The sequence below is a fragment of the Myxine glutinosa genome, chromosome 2 (genome assembly GCF_964187855.1).
Source record: "Myxine glutinosa chromosome 2, kmMyxGlut1.1, whole genome shotgun sequence".
Taxonomy (NCBI): Eukaryota; Metazoa; Chordata; class Myxini; order Myxiniformes; family Myxinidae; genus Myxine; species Myxine glutinosa.
The window spans coordinates 165,036,868-165,056,483 of NC_136262.1; the positions used below are offsets into that span (position 1 = coordinate 165,036,868).

Genomic DNA, 19,616 nt, shown 5'->3' on the forward strand with positions numbered 1-19,616 from the left:
AGCACTACTTAACACACGAATCTCCTGGTGGATTCACAATCATATATCTTAGCCAACAAAACGCCTACACATGACTTATTACAGGTAGATTCCCTATCACGACAGTCGAAGCATGTTACCTACTCAGATCTACTCTGCTCTACATATATCACAACCCAAATTCGTAACAATATTGTTGCGGTTTTGAGAATCTACACAGGTAACATCATTAAAGGTTAAAGGTTGCATTCCATAGTTACGCCACATGCAACACGTAGGTCACCTTAGAACGTTAGTTATTTCATAGTATGTGTTTAGGATAAGGCCATTTCCAATAGTTGCATCTGCGTTGTGTAAAACAAATAAGAGTAGGCCCCGTTCATTTTGCACCCTCCCTCCAATCGACTCCATTGAGCACCATCCTGTCTGCACCCCATTGCCCCTCGCGTTGGGCCGGCAGTGTTAGCTGCCAGTTGCTCACTCAAACCAGCCAAATGCCACGGGGTAAGGCCCGAAAAGTGGGCGGAGCGCAAGGGTGGGGGTGTGGCCACGTCAGGCAGCCATCAAGGGCGGAGCCGGTAAGACTTCAACAACCAATCAGGGTTGAGGTGACATCGCCTGACAGGGAGCGAGCTGTGGACGCCATCGGTGGACCCTCAACCCGACCATCTACAACCCCGTGTGAGTCTGAGTCTGAGCCTGAGTCTGAGTGCGAGCGGGCCCGTGTCCAGGGATAAGACTGTATAAGGCTGCCCTGTGTATCTGCTTCTTCCTCTTCCCTGTACATTGCTCTTCTTTTTCCTCTTCTTATTTGTACAAAGTGTGAATAAATTACCTGTTCTTCCTGTTTTCCTCTTAATCCGATCGTCTTAGTGATTTCTCCATTGGGTAAGCGTGGCACGATTAAGAACCGCTCCAATCGGGTTAGTTCCCGTTAACGGCCCTAATCGCGGCTCGCTTCGCTCGGCATGGCCACTAACGCCGTGGTTCGGGTGGGGTTATTTCCTTCCTTCGCGGCCGGTGTTAGTACTTAGGTAATAAGACTAATTCGACTTACAACCCTATTTAACACAGACCGGAAGGAACGTGATAGCCCCGGATCGCGTCGGCTAGTACAAAGGACAAGGGGATTAATCCCCCCTTGATAAGGGGGAGGCCGACGCTGGAGATCCGCAACAATATTATATACATACATACAAACATACTACATATTATATACATACATACATACTACATATTATATACATACATACATACTACATATTATATACATACATACATACATACATACACACATACTACATAATATATACATACATACATACATACATACTACATATTACATACATACATACATACTACATATTATATACATACATACATACATACATACTACATATTAAATACATACATACATACATACATATTAAATACATACATACATACATACATACTACATATTATATACATACATACATACACACATACAACATAATATATACATACATACATACATGCAATATACAACCAAACATAAATATTACATACAACCAAACAAATACATTATATACAACCAAACATACATATTATATACAACCAAACATAAATATAATATACAACCAAACAAACATATTGTAACGATTTTGAGAAGTGTGTAACGACTTTTTTGAGAAGTGTAACAATTTTGAAGGAAGTGTAACGAATGTGAAAACGTTACAATGTGAACGTTACAAACGTACGGTACCACCCTGTTAATGTAAATAATGGTCGCAGTCAGCGTCCTAGTTAATTGCATGGAATATACACGCAGGTCACGATATATCTTTTAAATAGTGTATTTCCTTATTCCATGTAGGCTAAGTATGTGTTTTCCCACTAGATTGACTTTGCATTGTATCAAACAAAATAAGCGTAGGCCCTTCCAATTTCCCCAAAACCTCCCTTCCATTTGCCTTCCGCATTTGGGTCGGTTTTTCTCTTCAACCACCATTGGCCACGAGGTAAGGTTGGAGAAGAAAGGCGTGTCTCCACCTCGTCAGAAGAGGGAAGGATTGAACCGGCCCTAACAGCCAATCAACACCGCGGTGAGTGACCCGGTAGGCGTGCCCTCGGAGTCGGCGGCTTGATTTCGCCCGAGGTGATAAAAGCGACTGCAGGGGACTGCTTTACCAGATGACTAGAGATGAGCTGGAGCCTGGAGATGACCCTGGGAGAGGAGCAAAGAGGCTGCACCAAAGAGAGGCGGTGAGATGCGAAACGCTCCAAGCCAAAGAGGAGAGGTACTCGGAAAGGAAACCAGCTTTGGAGAGACGCGCTGAAAGGAGGGAGACGGCTCCACCAGGAAGAAGAGGAGCAGGTGTGCCGAGCCAGCGCGTGACGTCTACAGCAGCGGATACGCGACGGAGGATTTTCCCGCCAAAAACCGCGAGGAATTGAGAGCTGCTACCTCCGGCCTGGCCTCCCTCTCCAGCAATCTACCTCAAGCCCTACCTGCCTGCAATATCCCCCCGTGTAAGTGTGAACGTCGTCTGTCCTACTCGTTGTCTTGGGGTTAAGTAAAAATGAATAGGGTAAGTTAAGGATTCGCTGTGTCACTGTTTCTTCCATCCTTTGCTGGTGTGCGTATAATAAATCTGTTCTTCCTCCGTATTCTTCTTCTTCTTTTTCATTCTCTTGCGATCGCTTTAGAGATTTCCCGATTGAATATCCGTGGGGCGATCTGGTCAACGTCGGGTGAAATCGGGTTTTAATCGGGGAGTAACTGTTCGGACGCGGTTAAATACACCACCGCTCGGTCAATATAACATCTAAAAGCCGCGTCTGTAACAATTGGTAGTCAGGAGGTGGATTCGAACCTGGGACTAAATTTATTTAGCCCAAATTTTGGACACCAATTGTGTTAGTACAGTAACAATTGGTGTCGAGGAGTTGGATTCGAACCTGGGACTAAATTTGTTAGGCCCAAATTTTGGAACACCAATTGTACTATTAGAGTAACAATTGGTGTCGAGGAGGGAGATCGGACCCGAAGCGCGCTTAACGCGCTCAAAATTACAAGCTGCCGAAATTTATTTTGTTTTATAAAGCAAAACCCGAATTTTGAGATCGCGCCATGGACAATCAAGGCGATCGGATGTCGGTGGGAGAGATAGACAGGGTGGAATCGACCCAGGACCTCGGGGAAATGTATGTGGAGGAAAGGGAGGAGGAGAAAAATGGCAATGTGGTTGCGGAGGTTTCAGACGCACAAAATGGCGCTCTCGCGCACGTGGTTGAGGGGGCCACGGTCGCGGAACCAATGAGCGCGACCCAAATGCAAGCCTTCATGACCCAATTCATGGTGGAAATGCAGAAAAATAACGATAGTGAGAAAATGGAAAGCAGAAAAATGGGGGCCCTTATGGACAGGCTAGAAGCCAAAATGGGACAAATGGGGAACCGGATGGATGCTCAGGGTGAGCGATTGGAGGGCCAAATGGGGGTAATGGGAAACCAAATGGGGGTAATGAGGGACGAAGCGAGGGGTACCAGTGAGGGGTTAGACAATAATTTTGAGGAGTTAGACAAGAAATTTGGGAAGTTAGACAATAATTTTGAGGAGTTAGACAAGAAATTTGGGAAGTTAGACAATAATTTTGAGGGGTTAGACAACGGGATAAAAGAAGTGAAAAATGGGTTAATGGGGGTAGAAAATAGAATGGCTGCCCAGGAGAATCAGATAGAGGGAGTGAAAAATGGGTTAGAGGGGTTAGAAAACAGTATGGAAGGCAAATTGAGGGACATGAGGGACCAAGCGGAAAGGGAAGTTAAACAAATGGAGCAGCAGATAGAGGGGGTCAGAATGGGGGTAGAAACCAAACTGGATGCTCACAGGGAGGAAATGGAGCAGATGAGGGTGGCATCTGGGCAGGAGATGCAAGTGATGGGAGAGGAGATCAGAAGAGGGGTAAGTGAGGAGGTTTCGGGGCTGCGCGAGGAGGTAAAGCGAGGCGAAAAGCGTATAGAGAAAGAGGTGAGAAATAATACGGCAAAGTTACAGGGGGGAATAGAAGATCTGACGAAAGGAGTAGAACAGCTGACAGAGGGACAAACTAAGTTAGTGGAGCAGGTTCAAAAGAACACTGCGGTACTAGGAGGGTTAAAGGCGACACAAAAAGAAATTAAAAACGAATTAATAGCGACGCAGAGGCAATGTCAGATGGTACGGGAGGAACTGACAATGAGGGTGGAAGAGGTGACAGAAGCAATGGAGACGAAGGACCGGGAGGTAAGGACGCACGTAGAAACGGTCACGGTAGCCTTAGAGGACGAACTTGAGGAGACGCACCGAGAAATAAAAGAGGTTAAACAAAAATTAGAGGAAGTGGGAGAAGAGGTGAGTGAAATTGAGAAGGGACGGACAGAAACTAAGAGGGAGATAAAGGAGGAAGTCATGGAATATGTACAAGGTCTGTGTTCAAATCATGATGTGATGCTCACTAACCAAATAAAGAGTTTGCAGGTGGCAGAGGAGGTGCGACGAGGTACGGAGGTGAGTGGCAATGTACATGATGTGAGGGGAGATTCAGTCGGCTTGGGGATTGGTTTGGATCCGGGTGTTCGTGAAAGGCCGTTGGTGAGGTGTGTGACAGGACAGGTGTGCGAAAAAAGAGGTGTGCGAGAATGTCCGACCATGGGGTGTGTGAGGAAAAAGTGCACGCCGAGGAGTGAGTGTGCCGTCAGGAGTGAGCCGGTCGTAGCGCGTGTGCGAGGGAGCACAGGGAAGCGCGGTGTGGTGAGTGTTACGGAGGAAGTAACGAAAAAGTGTGCGCGAGAGGATGCGCGAGAAAGGTGTGTAACGGACGGGTGCATGGGGAAAGCGCATGCTGTCAAGAGTAAGGGTGAGTGCGCGACCGAGAGTGGAGGTGAGAGTAGTGAGAGTGAAACGGAGCGTGAGTTGGTTGTGGCAGGTGAGCGAGGATGTACACCTGGAATAGAAGGATGCACACCTGGAATGGTAGAGCGTGTGTGGGAAGGCACATTTGAGTTGGTAGTGAGGCACGTGGATGGGTGTGCGAATGAGAGCACACCTGTGATTGTCACAGAGGAAGTGACCGAGGAGGGGGCGCGAAGAGGTGTGTTAGTGAGGTGTGCGAGCGACGAATGTGTGCCAAAGTGTTCGGTGGTCAGGTGTGTGACCAAGTCGGTGAGCGGAGTGAGTGTACCGAGGTGTGAAAGAAAAGGTACGAGGAGAATGGGAACGGCTGCATGTATGAGCAAGAAAGAGGTAGCGTATGCATGTAAGCCTGCAGGTGAAGCGTCGACGGTAACCGGGTTAAAGGTTAGGTCGACTTTTAGCCGGATCGGGCCCTCGGTGCGTGCCGGGCTTCGCGTGCCGCGAGAACCAGCGGAGATCCGAGCCACGGCGGGTTCGAAAGGACCGCCGTGCGCGATCCACGCTGGGCCTCGCGTGGAGCGGCCGCGTCCGGGCTCCACTAGGCGGAGCGGGCAGCCCGATAGGAAGGGTCGTCATGGCGACCACTTTCTATTGAGACGTGCCGGCAGGTCGAGATCGGGACATTGGATGGCTCCACGCCGAGGTGGTGCATGGGATCTCGGCCCGGGTAAACCTCCGTCCCTGCCCCGAATGCGGGACGTATCCAGCCGCGGACACAAAAGAACCCGCGTTCATTGCTCGGCTGTACGAAGCCGGGCTGTAGATGTGAATTGGCGCACCGAGAGGACCTAATAAGTAGACGGGTGATGGTGATAGTGATAGTAGTGATTTGATACAAAATTTAGAAAAGTGAATAGAATTGGCAGTAAATAGAAAGCTTTTGACTTGTGGAATCTGGACGAAGAAAATTGATAGTGAGAGACCCCCGATGTGGGGGGATGGCAAATCCACCATCCCTCACAGAGCGGGGGCAAATGCGCAATAGTTTATGGGGTGGCTATGACAACCGAGCCAGGGAGGGCTTGGATAATGATAGGGATCTAGAAGAGATTGACATTAGGTGACGTTAAGGTTAGTTAGTGACTGATACCTGTAGTGGGGACACAGGTAGATTAGTATGGATGATAATGACGTGGGAGCGCAATAGTTTAAAGGGACGACTGGGAAGCGCAAGTTTCAGAGGGGAGTAGTTAGCTGAGATGATGCCGTGTGTGTGAGGATTGAACAGGTGAGAATGGAACAGGTGTGATTGCACAGGTGTGCAACTGAACAGGTGTGTGGAGCAGTGTATGAGGGAGTAGTGGTGATTGCGTGTTGTGTTGACCAAATGGTCCAGGAAGAAAGGAGGGTGCAGGTGGCACCAGGTATGATTGCACAGGTGTGCAACGACAGGTGAATGAAGAACAGGTGTATGTGGCTGTATGGAATAAATGGTATGGAGTAGTGAAATGGATGGTCGTGGAGTGAGAATGGTGGAAATTGTGGAGTGGAGTGGATGGTGCGAAGGTGTGAATGGGGGAAGAGTGGACCCCCATCGCGGATACCCGGGGCGGGTAGTGTAAGTGTTAGGTAGAGGGTACAGGTAAATTGTGGTTGGATATTGGCATCTGTGGTGCGGGTGACAGAATGGTATGTGGATGGGTGCGTTGGTGTTGTGGAAATGGCTGGGCGTGTAGCCTGTTAGTGTGTGTAGTTGGTTTGGGCACTCCACCACTGTAAGGATGTCGGCCAGGTGAGGCCGCAGGTGGGCTCTGGGAGCCGGTAGTAGTTGTGTGGATGGGGCCCGAGGATCCGGAGGACGGACCCGGGTAGCCCAGTGCCAGAGGGCACCAAGGGGTGACAGAGCCAGGAGAGGGGCTGTCCCCAGTTAGTTAGGTTGGGGTGAGGAGCTAGGTAAGCTCGGGTGGCAACTACAGTGGTGGAGGTGTGCAGGTGGGTAGACCTGTTGGGAGAGGTACACGTCGCAGCCCAGAAATTGTGCTAGAGCACCGGGAGATGAATCGGGGGAGTGAGACCCCAAAATTGAGGAGCACCACAGTTTGGCCAATGGGAATTGGTTATTAGAACCCGTAGTGTAAGTTGGCCAATGGATTGGCAGGGAAAGACTCCGGGTAGTGTAAAGTGTGTTAAAGTCATTTAGAGGATAGGTAGGATGAAGGATCTCCTCGCACCATCTGCATCCACTCACCTGAGGTGACAGGTACTCCACACCATGCCATGTTTTGATTATTTTTTATGATGCAAATGTTTGGATTGTGAGACGCATCATGACGTGGGTGTGACATTGTGCGTAATTCCATCTCTCCCTCCTTATGAGGATTGATGATGAATTGGTGATGGCAAATTTTGAAGTAAAGGGATTGTGGAGACGAATTTGGTATAGGGGAAATATGGGGAAGACGTGACAGTCGTGACGAATTTGTAAATGTGTAGATTTTTGTACATATGGGGTGGGAACAAGGGTAGGGTAGGTGACAGGGGGGTGACGTACGGTAGGGACGAGCTTTCTCACTTCGGCCTCCGTACGCATTTCACCTTGCATTGCCTTATTGACGTGTACCCTTGTGACCTTACCCCTCGCTCAATTGTCTTTCTTTTGTCTCCCACATGACCTGTGCGCCATTGGGTGCCGATGGGAGCGTGCGTGAGGTGGCCATTGTGCGCCCGAGATTCCCAGAACCAGCATGCATTGCGTTGATGTACCACTTTATGGACCGCTGTTCTGCGGCCAAGTACCACTTGATGGACCCCAGGTTCTGGGGCAGGGCACCTCTGTTGGAAACCGGCCATAGTGGCCAGGGAATCTTGCTTGCGGACCTCGGTAAGGTGGCACCTATGCCAAAGAGGTGGACCACCCTTAGTTGGCCCCTGAGGCCCTAAATAAAAATGGACACAAGTTGTGCTTTTTATTGTGTCCAAATAGGCCGCATGAAGCCTGAAGACGTCGGGAAGAACATCGGCCCAGCAGAGAAAGAGAAGACCACCACCAGTTGTTTTGTTGTGTTTATTATGAACCATGGTGACCGCACCGGATGGTGCTTTTGGGTGCTTTGTGGTGTTTGGGTGCTTTTGGGTGCTTTGGTGGTATTGGTACTGGTGCATCGATGCAATGCGTGCTGTCTCCTCCCTCCCAACAGGAATTTCTTTTTCTTGTTCCCTAAAAAGAAAAAAAAAAAAAAAAGAGAAAAACACAGGTCCTGGGTTGCGTTGTAAATAAGAAATCACGTCATTGTAAATAATGCTCCCCACCGTAAATGTATAGTTTGAGAATAATTCCGTAATTCGGTTAGCTGTGGGCTTGAGTCTGTTAGACAGGGTGCAATGCAATAGGGGGACATACTTATTTGTGTTTTAAAATTGTCACACTCAGGGTCAGGTTAATTGTAGAGGGAATTACACCTACGTGCCACACTAAGTTAAAGTCTAATAGGCCCGAGGACGGGCCTGAAGAAAGGGGGGTGCAGTGTAACGATTTTGAGAAGTGTGTAACGACTTTTTTGAGAAGTGTAACAATTTTGAAGGAAGTGTAACGAATGTGAAAACGTTACAATGTGAACGTTACAAACGTACGGTACCACCCTGTTAATGTAAATAATGGTCGCAGTCAGCGTCCTAGTTAATTGCATGGAATATACACGCAGGTCACGATATATCTTTTAAATAGTGTATTTCCTTATTCCATGTAGGCTAAGTATGTGTTTTCCCACTAGATTGACTTTGCATTGTATCAAACAAAATAAGCGTAGGCCCTTCCAATTTCCCCAAAACCTCCCTTCCATTTGCCTTCCGCATTTGGGTCGGTTTTTCTCTTCAACCACCATTGGCCACGAGGTAAGGTTGGAGAAGAAAGGCGTGTCTCCACCTCGTCAGAAGAGGGAAGGATTGAACCGGCCCTAACAGCCAAAAACACCGCGGTGAGTGACCCGGTAGGCGTGCCCTCGGAGTCGGCGGCTTGATTTCGCCCGAGGTGATAAAAGCGACTGCAGGGGACTGCTTTACCAGATGACTAGAGATGAGCTGGAGCCTGGAGATGACCCTGGGAGAGGAGCAAAGAGGCTGCACCAAAGAGAGGCGGTGAGATGCGAAACGCTCCAAGCCAAAGAGGAGAGGTACTCGGAAAGGAAACCAGCTTTGGAGAGACGCGCTGAAAGGAGGGAGACGGCTCCACCAGGAAGAAGAGGAGCAGGTGTGCCGAGCCAGCGCGTGACGTCTACAGCAGCGGATACGCGACGGAGGATTTTCCCGCCAAAAACCGCGAGGAATTGAGAGCTGCTACCTCCGGCCTGGCCTCCCTCTCCAGCAATCTACCTCAAGCCCTACCTGCCTGCAATATCCCCCCGTGTAAGTGTGAACGTCGTCTGTCCTACTCGTTGTCTTGGGGTTAAGTAAAAATGAATAGGGTAAGTTAAGGATTCGCTGTGTCACTGTTTCTTCCATCCTTTGCTGGTGTGCGTATAATAAATCTGTTCTTCCTCCGTATTCTTCTTCTTCTTTTTCATTCTCTTGCAATCGCTTTAGAGATTTCCCGATTGAATATCCGTGGGGCGATCTGGTCAACGTCGGGTGAAATCGGGTTTTAATCGGGGAGTAACTGTTCGGACGCGGTTAAATACACCACCGCTCGGTCAATATAACATCTAAAAGCCGCGTCTGTAACAATATTATATACAACCAATCATACATATCACATACAACCAAACATAATATTACATACAACCAATCATACATATCATATACAACCAAACATAATATTACATACAACCAAACAAATATTATATACAACCAAACATACATATTACATACAAACAATCATACATATTATATACAACCAAACATAAATATAATATACAACCAAACATACATATTATCTACACACAAACATACATATTATGTACACACAAACATACATATTATGTACAAACAAACATACATATTATGTACAACCAAATGTAATAATATATACAAACAAACATACATATTATATTGTTGCGTTCCCAGGGTTAACACCCTTGGGGCGGATAGCCAATCGAGCTTTACACTCCAAGGCGTTCAATCCAATGGTGGTGTGAATACGCGCGGGGGATGAGGGCAGCGAAGCTCTTACCTGTACGGATCCCACTGGATGTACTCGATCCTGGTAATCTATTCAAACCGACACGGAATTATAATGCAAAAAATACCGGCTTTATTAAAAGAAATGCCGGTAACAAAAGAATGCATGGTAAACTAAAATTCCTAAGCAAGGGATCCTCCATACCGACTCGTATACAGCACAAGCGGAAAAATAAATGGAAAATAATGCGTGTGGATTTGCTTGTACTCAGTTCTGAGCAGCTCTTGAACCCCGTTGGGAATCGTCACAGCCCTGCGTCCCTGCGCGGGAAAACATGCCCCAGCACGCACTTCATGTGCGGGAACCAGGCCTTAGCTCACCGTTTGTTCACTCAAGCCGTGCCGGTCCTCGTCACGCGCTTCACACAGCACAGACGTCTCCCAGTGCACCCAGACGATGCACAGCCAGCACTGATGAGCCAAGGAAAGGACGATGCCAAGCCAAGGAAAGGATAAAATAAACGAAAGTAAAAATGTAGTAAACTCAGCTTTGAGCGGCTCTTGAACCTCATCTAAGATCGTTGGGGTCCTGCGTCCCTGCACGGGAAAACAAGCCCTGGTGTGCAGTTCGTTCACCCACCAGCCGCAGCATGGGTCCCCGAGTCCATGTGTGGGAAAACAGGCCTTGGCGCGCAGTTTGTTCCTCCAGCCGCTGAGCGAGAAGCGAACAGGCCGCGCCCGTCCACTCGCCATCTGCTCCACACAGCAACACGGTCTCTCAGTGCGGACAGCCCCCCGCACCGTCAGCACCAATGAGCCAGGGAAAGGAAAATGCAGCCACTCAAACCGATCCCCCAGACCAAAAAAAGCGCCAATGTCCGACTGCACGACACCAATGTCCTTGGCTCAAGAGGTCGGAAAATGTGAATGTTCGTAATGAAATCCAGAACCAAGAAGAAGACGAACTGTGACCGCTTTTCCTCAGCTCGGTACCCAAAGAGAGAGATATATGCTGACTGCACGCGATCAAATCCAGAAGCAGAGAGAGAAAATGTCGGGACCCCAAAACTTTTGTACCCAGGGCTCTTACAGCATCCGATGACATCCGCGCACGCTCCAATCATTGAGTCCATTCCCTCGCTCTATGACCGTCCTGACCAATGGTTCTTCGGGGTGCCACTTGCCGGCCTTTGTGATCACCCAGTCGGTGGTATCAGTGGTAGTTGAATGTCCTGTTTCCTGCTACTTTTAGTTAGCGTTATTTTTAGGTGTGGAGTGCATGGCGGGTGTGATGTGTGTGTTATAACGAACAAAGGAGAAATCACAGAGGCCATTTACATACAGGGAATTTACCATTAATCCCTGACTAATTAACAATACCCCACCCCTCATCATGGGGATAAAGATACACTTACACGACATCCGGTCTAACGGGTCCATACTTCGGTACATGGGGGGTCTCTTCTTCATCGTGACATTTGGAGAACACCATACTATACAATTCTACCTGGACTAAGGTAATCCATTGCCTACCCCCCATCAACTTAACAATACATATTATATATAACCAAACATCTAGATCATATACAACCAAACATACATATGATATATAACCAAACATACAGTGTGTATCGAAAGTCTACACCCCATTTCAAAATTTTCACCTTTTGGTGCCTTATAGCCTGTAAGTGAATTGCATTAAATCAAAAGTTTTCCACCTTTATTTACACATCGTAACCCACAACTTCCAAGTGAAAAACAATTTCTACAAATTTCAGAAAATTAATTAAAAATACAAAACTAGTTTGCTTTCCCCTCTCCCCCATCTTGTCTCCCGCTCCCTTTATTTTGTCTTATGTGTCCGTTTGTTTTTTTGTCATTAATGTTCGCTCTTACGTGACCCTCGATCTTGTATACAAAAATATATATATATATTTGTTGGATAAATGTCCACCCCCCTTATGATAGCAATTGTAAGTTAGTTCAGGTATAACTAATCTCCTTCAAAATCACACACAAACTTAATTGGCCTCCACCTGTGTTAAATTGCAGTGATTCTGATCATTTCGGAATAAAATCAGCTGTTCCTGCTAGTTTCCTCTGCTGGGTGGTGCATTTGACAGCAAAGACTCAACCATGAGCACCAAGGAGCTTTCAAAAGACCTCCGGGATAAAGTTGTGGAAAGGCACAGATCAGGGGATGGGTATAAAAATAATTTAAAACAGTCAAGATAATCATGAAGAAGTGGAAGGCATATGGTACCACCAAGACCCTGCCTAGATCAGGACGTCCCTCCAAACTAGATGACCAAGCAAGGAGGAGATTGATCAGAGAGGCCACCAAGAGGCCAATGACAACTTTGAAAGAGCTACGGGCCTTTATGGCAAAAACTGGCCACTGTGTGCATGTGACAACAATATCCCAAGCACTCAACAACTTTAACTTATACGGTAGGGTGGCAAGAAAGAAGCCATTACTCAAAAAAGCCCACCTTGAGTCCCGTTTGAGGAAAGTATTTTCTCAATGGCTAAAACGACCAAGGAAGGCTACAGCAGATTAGCATTCCCTATCATCTCGGATTCCTTGCCATTGGAAAAGGAACCTGCCCTGTCAAGGAACGTGTGCTTGTTGATGTGCAACGGCCTCCTCACGATAAAATATATCTCACACTAGCATCTTAATATAGGGTCTATACCAAGTCCTAGGTGAATAGTGAGTGGTGAGTGGTGATGGAGCAGGTTAGTGATGAGCAGAATCTCGCAACCATAGACTTGGCATGGTAGATAGGCAGTAGATTTTTGATGGTCATCTCTCTTGGACTGAGGTAGGAGAGCGTTTCGGCAGCAGCTCTTGTGACTGAGCAGCCCTTTTTTGGATCCACTCTGCTCACCCCACATGGGAAGAGGGCTAGAAAAGGTGCCCCAAAAACAGCCCGCCATGAAAATTCCTGTCGAATAAACAAGAAGACATCATGCGGAGCACGATACTTGCAAAATCCGCCACCTCCCCCCCTCCCCCCAAGAAAAAAATTCCATTGATACAGCAAATTGTCAATTTCATCAAGATTAAAATTGACAATCTTGATCAAAGCTTGGATCAGTAGGAAGAAAAGTGACGATTGTGAACGTGACCTTTGACCTTTTGACCTCAAAAATAGTTCATTTCCCAATTTAGTGACTCAATGTGCAAATGCTGTTCAATTTTCAAGTCAATCAGATGAAAATTGAGAATTTTTGAAACTTGGCCTATGGTGACCTTTTGGCCTATGTTGAACTCAAAAATAGTTTGTGGTTGAATTCAGTGACCATATATGCAAATCCTCTTAGAATTTCAAGTCAATTGGATGAAAATTGATGATTTTAGAAATTTGGCTTATGTTGACCTTTTTTTGGCTTATATATAAAAATAACCACCTTTAGAGGCCATTTTTCCCTGCAAAGCGGGGGTTGGCCTTTTTCGGGAACCGTGGTTGTTGTTTTTTTTGGTCCCCTTTTTGAAGCAATGTTTTACGGCCGGATGCCCTTCCTGACGCCAACCCTTTTTGCCGCCTTTAACGACAAACAGGGAATTACCAGTGAACTGGTACTCAATTAGCCGACCTCGGAAGGATGACAGGCTGAGTCAACCCCCCCTGGCATTAATTCAGCGATCGACTGGGATTCGAACCCAGGATCCTAGGATCCTAAGCCGGCACCCTAGCCGCTAGCCCAACACCAGGCTAGCCCAACACCCAACACCAACACCTAGCCCAACTTTTGGCCTATGTTCACCGAAAATATAATTTGTGGTTGAATTCAGTGACCAGATATGCAAATGCTCTTCAAATTTCCAGTCAATCGGATGAAAATTGAGGATTTTAGAAATTCGGCCTATGTTGACCTCAAACATATTTGGTGGTTGAATTCAGTGACCAGATATGCAAGTCCTCTTCAAATTTCAAGTCAATTGGATGAAAATTTAGGTTTTAAGAAATTTGGCTTATGTTGACCTTTTGGCCTATGTTGACCTCAAAAATACTGGGTGGTTGAATTCAATGACCAGTTATGCAAGTCCTCTTCAAATTTCAAGTCAATTCGATGAAAATTGAGGATTTTAGAAATATGGCCTATGTTGACCTTTTGGCCTATGTTGACCTCAACAATACTTGCTGGTTAAATTCTGTGACCAGATATGAAAGTCCTCTTCAAATTTCAAGTCAATCGGATGAAAATTGAGGATTTTTGAAATTTGGCAAAGTTGGTGACCTTTGGCCTATGTTGACCTTTTGACCTTTTGACCCCAAAAACAATAGGCTTCTTCCTTATGACCAACTCTACCATTTGGTGACGTTTTGTGAAGATCGGTTGAAAATTGTGACCTGTAGGCCGGTGACAAACAAACAAACAGACAGACAGAACCATAAACGCAACCGACCGATATATGTACTTGAAAAATGTTCGATTTTGCAAGTAATGAATGAATGACATTGGTAATTATTGCTACAGTGCATATTATATAATTACTGCATGCTTCCATATTAATATGACATACTGTATATATTACATATTATATGATATTACATATATGATATGATATACATTACATATGATTACTTACATTACATATGCATCTGACCTCTGTGTAAGTCACCCTAGTTATAATGACATTCAGAACATCTCTATACGTTGCATATTTACCTCCGCCACCAAAGGTGGAAGGAGGGTATGTTTTCACCCCTGTCTATTTGTCCGTTTGTTACTTGCAAAATCGAAGATTTTTCAAGTATATTGCTCGGTTGCGTTTGTATTTGTTTGTCACCAGCCTACAGGTCACAATTCTAAACCGATCGTCACGAAACTTCACCAAGTTGTAGAGGTCGTCACAATTGAGAAGCCGATTGATTTTGAGGTCAAAGGTCATCTGGAGGTCAAATTTCTAAAATCGCCATTTTTAATCCGATTGAATTGAAAATTGAACAGCATTTGCACAATGAGTTACTAAATTGGGAAACCAACTATGTTTGAGGTAAAAAGGTCAATGGTGCACTCAAGGTCAAATTTCCAAAATCATCAATTTTTATCTGAAAAAACCATCAATTTTCATCCCATTGACTTGGAAATTGAACAGCAATTGCTGATTGAGTCAATAAATTGGGAAACCAACTATTTTTAGGTCAAAAGGTCAAATCAAGGTCAAACTTCCAAAATCATCAATTTTCATCTGAAAAACCATCTATTTTCAGCTGATTGACTTGAAAATAGAACAGCCTTTGCATACCAAGTTACTAAATAGGGAAATCAACTATTTGAGGTCAAAAGGTCAAAGGTCAACTCAAGGCCAAACTTCCAAAATAATCAATTTTCATATGAAAAACCGTCAATTCTCATCCGGTTGAATTGAATATTGAACAGCATTTGCACATTGAGTCACTAAATAGGGAAACCAACTATTTTTGAGGTCAAAAGGTCAACTCAAGGTCAAACTTCCAAAATCATCAATTTTCAGCTGAAACACCATCAATTTTCATCCGATTGAATTGAAAATTGAACAGCATTTGCATAGCGCCTCACTGAATTGGGAAACCAACTATTTTTTGAGGTCAAAGGTCAACTCAAGGTCAAACTTCCAAAATCATAAATTTTCATTTTAAAAATCGTCACTTTTCATCCTATTAACCCAAGCTTTCATCCAGATCGTCAATTTTTATCTAGATGAAATGGACAATTTTATGGATCAATGGCATCCTTTATCCTTTTGGGGGGAAAATCTGCATGACGTCTTCTTGTTTGTTTGTTTGTGAACAACATATCTCAAAAAGTTGTGGACGGATTCGGACGAAATTTGGCGAAGATGTGGCATATGTCACAAGGACGAAATGATTCGATTTTGGAGAAGATACAGATTCGGATCCAGCTACTAAAAATTTTAAGTGATTCTTCACCATTGGGAGATAGGGCCAAAAACGATACATGGCAGGATATCTCAAAAAGTTGTGGACGGATTTGGACGAAACTTGGTGGACCGGTTGGGTGTCTGACAAGGACAAATATATTCTGTTTTGGTGAAGATCTGAATATGGATTCGGATATGAGAATTATTTAATTTTTAAGTGATTCTTCACCATTGAGTGATAGGGCCAACCCGGCGGATGTATGCTCTCTACTGAGTGTCGTTCTAGTTTCTCTGTTATAACAATCCATATTTCTGGAAAACCCACATTTAAAAATGACATTTACAATGACATTGTCAAGCAAGTTGGGTACAAACTCATCAAAGCCCTACATTAGAAAATGTTTGAAATACAGATGAGATTGCCAAAAGTGATTATCAAAAACAGTTTTAAATCATTCAGGTAATTGTATATATATATAATTTTGTTACCACTATTCCTATTAATCCACCCAATCTCTGCATTACAGGATGGAAAAAACCAACATATGACAACCAGCGTTTGGCTGAAGCAGGTAAAACGTGGAGGTGATTGACTATGTATGCGTTTTAGATACACGTCTTTTTCCATTGTGACAAATCAGTTCTTAGATACAAGGCACTGGAAGCACCCACTCCGTACAAGAGCCGTCAGGGGATCATGCTATTATCTTTATGATTATTAATACGGTAGCAGAGTACCCACCATACGGGCGTTCAAGCATGCGACATGTTCTTCTGACACATCCTTTATTTGGGCAGTGTATAAGCAACAAACTGTGGCCTCGATCGCTCCCGAAAATAAAATTAGCCTGCGTTATACGTATATGAAGCATAAACATGCGCACTGCTTATGTGCACATAAAATACATTGGGGTTTTATAGCTCAGATAATTCCAATTGCAAGGAAGAAAATACTACTCCCTTCCCAAAGAAGAAAATGCCAAGATATATGGCGAAATGTTTTTTCTCAAAACTTCATGGAATCAAATGAAACTTGCACATGTTCAACGTCAGGGTGCCCTCATTAATACCTGAAAGTTTCAGCTTCCGAGATCAAATCCTCTCAGGAGTATATGATACATACATATATATATACACATACATATAGGCACATACATACGGATACTAAAATGTATGTATGTATGTAATGTATGCTCGTGAATACATACATTACATACATACATTACATACACACTACATAAATACATAACAAACAATACATACATAACATACAATAGAGTCATTTGGACCCTGCTATTCGCAGGGGATACGTTCCTGGGAAATACCGCGAATTTCGAAACCGCGAATGGGGGGGGCATTGTTTCAATGGAAAAGGGGGGATTGGTTCCCAAATCGTGAAAATAGCAAGGAACAAACTGCAAATGGCGAGGCAAAATCCCCAAATGGCGAGATAAAACCTGCGAATGTCAGCAATAATCCATGAATGTCGATGTAAATCCGCGAATGCATGCCGTGCCATTGTTTCAATGGGGAAAACAGAGACAGCTAATTGCACTATAGATACTGTGGAGTGTTTTCATTCTGGACAGGAACTCACAGGGATAACATGTTATGCAGCTGGTGGGATACCCCACGAAACGTTGTTTACCTGTGAAGGGCAGAATATCATGTGAAGCTATTCACAGTGTGAATGACGGATTATTCCGCAAAACATTGTTTACCTGTGAACGGTGGCAGAATATCACGTGAAGCGATTCACAGTGTGAATGATGGGATATTCCGCAAAAGCCATGAAAATGCGAAGCAAACGGCAGTGAACGCAGGAGCAGGTCATGCTCACGGCTCATATGACCTGGTTTTTTTGTGTATGTCCAGCTGCTTTGCGCATGGCTGGTTATAGATGGGTTTTATAAATGTGTCAAACTCGCGGCTCGTGAAAAAATATTTTGCGCCCCTGAAAAACCGCGAATTTGTGGGACACTGCTGCGAATAGAAAACAAAACTGAGAATTTGCGGGACACTTTTCCGAAACAGGTCGCATTTTATCAACCACGAATTATGAACATGAATTAGGAACATGTGAATAGCGGAATGACGGTACATGCATACATAACATGCAATACATACATACATAAGATACAATACATACATACATTACATGCTTACATTACATCGGTACATACATACATGCATGCATATATACATACACACAACACATACATGCAACACATACATACAACACATACATACAACACATACATACCACACATACACACAACACATACATACAACACATACACTACATGACCAAAAGTATGCAGACAACCCTTCTAATTAGTGGATTTGGCTGTTTCAGCCGCACCTATTGCTGACAGGTATATATAATCAAGCACACAGCCATGCAATCTCCATAGACAAACATTGGCAGTAGAAAGGGCCATAGTTGCCATAGTTGATGGGGCCATAGTTGTTGTGTTGTTAGCTCTTTCACGAGCCTCGATTCAGTATACAAAAAAAAACAAAAAAAAAAAACAAGAGCTCAGTGACTTTCAATGTGGCACTATCATAGGATGCCACATTTCCAACAAGTCAGTTCATCAAATTTATGCCCTGCTAGAGCTGCTCCGGTCAATGGTAAATGCTGTTATTCTGAAGTGGAAACGTCTAGGAGCAACAACAGCTCAGCCGCGAAGTGGTAGGCCACACAAGCTCACAGAATGGGACCGCCGAGTGCTGAAGTGCGTAAAAATCACCTGTCCTTGGTTGCAACACTCACTACCAAGATCCAAACTGCCTCTGGAAGCAACGTCAGCACAACAACTGTTCGTCGGGAGATTCATGAAATGGGTTTCCATGGCCGAGCAGCCGCACACAAGCCTAAGATCAATATGTGCAATGCCAAGCGTCGGCCGGAGTGGTGTAAAGCTCGCCACCATTGGACTCTGGAACAATGGAAACACGTTCTCTGGAGTGATGAATCACGCTTCACCATCTGGCAGTCCGACGGACAAATCTGGGTTTGGCAGATGCCAGGAGAACGCAACCTACCCTAATGCATAGTGCTAACTGTAAAGATTGGTGGAGGAGGAATAATGGTCTGGGGCTGTTTTCCATGGACGGACTCGGCCCCTTAGTTCCAGTGAAGGGAAATCTTAACGCTGCAGCATACAATGACATTCTAGACGATTGTGTGCTTCCAACTTTGTGGCAACAGTTTGGGGAAGGCCCTTTCCTGTTTCAGCATGACAATGCCCTCGTGCACAACGTGAGGTCCATATAGAAATGGCTTGTCGAGATTGGTGTGGAAGAACTTGTCTGGCCTGCACAGAGCCCTGACCACAACCCCATCGAACACCTTTGGAATGAATTGGAACGCCGACTGCAAGCCAGGCCTAATTGCCCAACATCAGTTCCCGACCTCACTAATGCTCTTGTGGCTAAATGGAAGCAAATCACCACAGTAATATTCCAACATTTAGTGGAAAGCCTTCCCAGAAGAGTGGAGGCTGTTATATCAGCAAAGGGGGGGATCAACTCCATATTAATGCCCATTATTTTGGAATGAAATGTTCGATGTTTGGGTATCCACATACTTTTGGTCATGTAGTGTATATACATACATACATTTGCTCCATTTTTGATGGAAGATACCATTGTCATTGTTTCTGCTGATTCCACTTTTGTTGTTTGTGTAGTCGTCATCGTTTTTCTTCCTTTCCTCTTCTCTCTGTCCATGTTATTTTCTTTTGTTTTCTTTATTTGCTGTTGTTTGTGCTT

At 44.9% G+C, this 19,616-nt stretch overlaps 1 protein-coding gene across 1 annotated transcript in view; it reads left to right on the forward strand.

Annotated features, from left to right (window-relative positions):
* Nucleotides 1-19,616, forward strand: part of LOC137422221 (neuronal acetylcholine receptor subunit alpha-5-like) — an 85,463-nt gene that overhangs the window by 53,025 nt on the left and 12,822 nt on the right. The window contains exon 3 of the mRNA XM_068108980.2: nt 16,367-16,411. Within this exon, the coding sequence (XP_067965081.2) occupies nt 16,367-16,411 (45 nt within the window). The remainder of the gene's footprint in view (nt 1-16,366; nt 16,412-19,616) is intronic.